Raw genomic sequence first — 3,742 nt, 5'->3', positions numbered from 1 at the left:
GCCCGATTCACCCTTTCTCGACCCCTTCCATTTCTGTTAACGGCTTCAGCCCGTCTCCGAATGACTGGATCTTCTACCTCTTCATCCCAATTATCATCACCCACATCTTCCTGCTCAACACCCTCGTTCTCGGGCTCAACTGCCCGATTACCTCTAACCCATCTATCTACCTCGTTATCAATCTCCAAACCTTCGTTTCCATTATTATTTTCCCACTCGTCTTCATCTTCTGTCGGAATACTCGGTTGAACATCATCGATATTTATCCGAACTCAGCGGTTGGGGTTATTATTTGGAGCGGATGGTCCGGCTTGGTCAAAGTTGAGGTTTAAGGACAACGACATGGCAATTGGCGATGAGTGATAGTTGAGATTATTATAATTCATTTTGTCAAAAACAAATTCCATGTATATGTCATGTCATATGACACGTGAGTAGGGGCAGTAAGTTATCTGTTAGTATGGATTATTATGTCACTGGGTCATACTTTGGATTACTAAAATCCGGTTTGCCTTTATTTTTATTCATGATTAAAAAAATTATAGAATTACAATTGTAGATGTTACCCATTTTGGGTCTAGTGTAGTGTGTTCAAGCCCAGTACTAGTAAGCTCATTTGGGTTAAGCCAAACATCCCATATATGTCTGGGTATGAGTCCCTCTATATGTGGGCTCAAGCCCACTACTAGTCAGCTCATTCGGCCAAATCCTAATGGACCGGCTACAAATGAGCTTGAGCCTATTAGGCCAACCCAAAATGGGTATTTTCTGCAACATGGCTCCATCTTTTTGGCATAAAATATGCATCGGAAATTTAGTTCGGATGATTTTCGACTCGTTTGTCTACTTTTATCTTTAACAAACTTCTTAACTCGTGTATTCTGTCTTTTTAAGGGCTTATTGTCATTTTACGGGCTTCCTATTCCTGTTTCACTCAATGAACTCCCCAGTGAAGCTCCACTGGTAGTGGAAGGACTCAAGTTTGAGTTACACACACTTCCTGTGAGAACACATTCTCTTATTCTCACAGTCACACTTTAAAAAAACTCACTTTCTCATTACTTCTGCATATTAATATCATTCACTTGATTACCAAAGGTGGATGGAAAGACAGTACCAGACGGGGATGGTGTGAATGTGTATGTTAATACCACAGACAGTCGAGAGTCATCTCTTGTGCCCCACGAGGTACGCGTGGCAGCGGTTGAGCGCAGCATAGCGCGGTCCCAGAGAAGCTACACTATGGCAGACGCACTACACAAGCAAATTATAGATGCGGGTTATCGGTATTTAGTATTTACTCGTATTCATGTTATACTGATGTTGTTAAGTTTAGTGGGGGATGGTTTCTTGATCATACTATTTGTTGATGCAGGGTGCTAAATATTAACAATGAGGCGATTCTAGCAAGAAAGTACCGGATTAGACTAAGGCATGTCTTGCTCTCCGCAATACCATAAAGTGCCCAAATGGCCAACTGGGCCAATGTGATAAGGTATAGGTGTGAATTTTTGACACGTCAGGAATCTGACACGTATTCGTGGGTTCTGGTTTAGTCTAAACATGTTTTGGGTCGAACCTAGAACAGGCAGGTTCATATCATAAAAACTTGGGATTTCATGCCAAAGTTTAAAATAAAAGAGAATTGAACATGATGCTTTATAGCATACACAAAATTATTCTGTACATTTGTTTTTTTGGATGTGAATTGCAATTTCAAAGTATTAATATGAAAAAGAAAACAGAAGCTTCATAATAATCTATATTAATAAATAGAATGTTACTAAGGTAAATACTTTTCTTTTTGAACTAAGAAAAATGCTTAACAAAACTGATTCGTGATATAACTGGTTTGAATAACGACTCTCTTTATATTATATAAAATTGTATTAGTGTTGGCGTGTTGCTAAAATATACTTTAATTTCTAGGATAATAATGTTTATTTTAATTTCTAGGATAATAATGTTTATGACTAATAAATTACAATACAAAGTAATATGTAAAGTTCAGGATCATGCTCATTTATTTAATGAGTTCTAATATAGACTCGAGCTTCTTTAAGTTCGATGGGATTCAAGCTTTTACCTTTATCGAGCTGATCTTTAGTAACTCAAGAGTGGCTACTCTCATAACCAAAAACTACTAAGTATATATATATATATATCATGAATAGTTGTATAATTATAATCATGATTTCGAAGTTAGTGAAAAATCATGTAAGTGTTCCACTGCCCAAACAGGGGAATAGACGCGCCTGAAAACCAACAGCCGTATGGCAAAGAGGCGAAGGAAGAGCTTGTGAAGATAGTTGATGGAAATTGTTTGAAAATTCTAGTCTTTGATGAAGACCGTTATGGCCGTTTTGTTGGAGACGTTTACTGCAACGGCCTCTTTGTACAGGTAATTAAATCCATTCATGTTATTAATGTCTAACACCACTAATTCACAAAAAACAATTACACAGAAACGAATGTTAAAGAAAGGACTTGCATGGCATTATACTGCCTATGATAAACGACCACAGTTAGGAAAGGTGACTGATTACTTTTAAGTTACGTGATTGTGGTAATAATAATATGATTTTTTGGGTTTTGAAAATGAGTTATTTGGTTTGATATTAGTGGCAGAAAGATGCCCGGGCTAAGAGAATCGGGTTGTGGGCTTCGTCGAACCCTGAAATGCCATGGGAGTGGAGAAAGAATCGTCGTGAAAACAGATATTAAGCCAGTGTAATATGGTATTAAACTGTTGAAATTAGTTTAGTTTTCGTATCTATGTTGTTTCGATGGTATATGCTTATTAACTAATGCTTGGTTCCCGGTGTAAGTTAAAACTACATTACTATTCATGACCACAGTTAGGAAAGGTGACTGATTACTTTTAAGTTATGTGATTGTGGTAATAATAATATGATTTTTTGGGTTTTGAAAATGGGTTATTTGGTTTGATATTAGTGGGAGAAAGATGCCCGGGCTAAGAGAATCGGGTTGTGGGCTTCGTCGAACCCTGAAATGCCATGGGAGTGGAGAAAGAATCGACGTGAAAACAGATATTAAGCCAGTGTAATATGGTATTAAACTGTTGAAATTAGTTTAGTTTTCGTATCTATGTTGTTTCGATGGTATATGCTTATTAACTAATGCTTGGTTCCCGGTGTAAGTTAAAACTACATTACTATTCATGACCCGTTGGAAACAACTAAGTAGCTCTACAAATGAAAGTTGTCTAACTAACAAACTAAATGAATTAATATTTCCTGATATGATGTGGGAGCACCGATCGAATAAGTGGACCGAACATGTACCGAACTCTCGCCTGTACCTTTGGTGTTTAGCTAAAAATGGTGTTATGGATCAAGACGAAATCTTTTATCATTTAGTTGACTATTTGATTTTGATAAACAATCAACTAGCTAGATACATCCGGTTCAAAAGCCTATAAATAAACTATCAGCTTTTGAACCATTTGATCGCGCTTTGCTCCCCTATCACAAAAGGTTTTTAGTAAAAAGAAAAATCAAGCGCACAGCACCACCAACACTAATTAAAGCATCATGCTAAATACCAAGATTTGTTGTGTCTTTAAAAGAAACGAGAACATGATACAAATACAAAGAATAATTGTAAATTAAAGGGTTGAAGTTGTGAGTAGAGGGAGAGAAAATTGTAATGATAAATGTATAAAAAATATTATTTAATTTAACATGAGAGAAATGTAATGTTTATGGTGTAATTATAGAGA

General features: G+C 36.5%; 1 protein-coding gene across 2 annotated transcripts; it reads left to right on the top strand.

The window, feature by feature from the left end:
* The first annotated feature begins 786 nt into the window (after window positions 1-786).
* LOC143600176 (putative 38.1 kDa protein) lies at window positions 787-3,174 on the top strand. 2 transcript variants are annotated; one of them, XM_077077936.1, is made up of 6 exons: window positions 787-1,002; window positions 1,099-1,286; window positions 1,376-1,432; window positions 2,242-2,401; window positions 2,466-2,534; window positions 2,956-3,174. In XM_077077936.1, the coding sequence occupies exons 1-6, from the start codon at window positions 802-804 to the stop codon at window positions 3,055-3,057; spliced, it is 777 nt and encodes a 258-aa protein (XP_076934051.1). In that variant the 5' UTR covers window positions 787-801; the 3' UTR covers window positions 3,058-3,174. The 2 variants fall into 2 exon arrangements, with proteins under 2 accessions (XP_076934051.1, XP_076934052.1); XM_077077937.1 differs by lacking the exon at window positions 2,956-3,174 and adding an exon at window positions 2,623-2,847.
* Window positions 3,175-3,742: the final 568 nt, after the last annotated feature.

This window comes from Bidens hawaiensis, unplaced genomic scaffold (assembly GCF_021521415.1).
Source record: "Bidens hawaiensis isolate Kalapana, Puna unplaced genomic scaffold, B.hawaiensis_p1.1 tig00053636_1, whole genome shotgun sequence".
Lineage (NCBI taxonomy): Eukaryota > Viridiplantae > Streptophyta > Magnoliopsida > Asterales > Asteraceae > Bidens > Bidens hawaiensis.
This window is presented reverse-complemented; position numbering and strand designations above follow the sequence as displayed.

Coding starts and splice junctions, on each gene's coding strand:
- LOC143600176 (XM_077077936.1), top strand. CDS start 802: ATGCATCGGAAATTTAGTTCGGATGATTTTCGACTCGTTTGTCTACTT. Junction 1,003..1,098: donor TTGAGTTACACACACTTCCT/GTGAGAACACAT, acceptor TGATTACCAAAG/GTGGATGGAAAGACAGTACC. Junction 2,402..2,465: donor GCAACGGCCTCTTTGTACAG/GTAATTAAATCC, acceptor ACAATTACACAG/AAACGAATGTTAAAGAAAGG.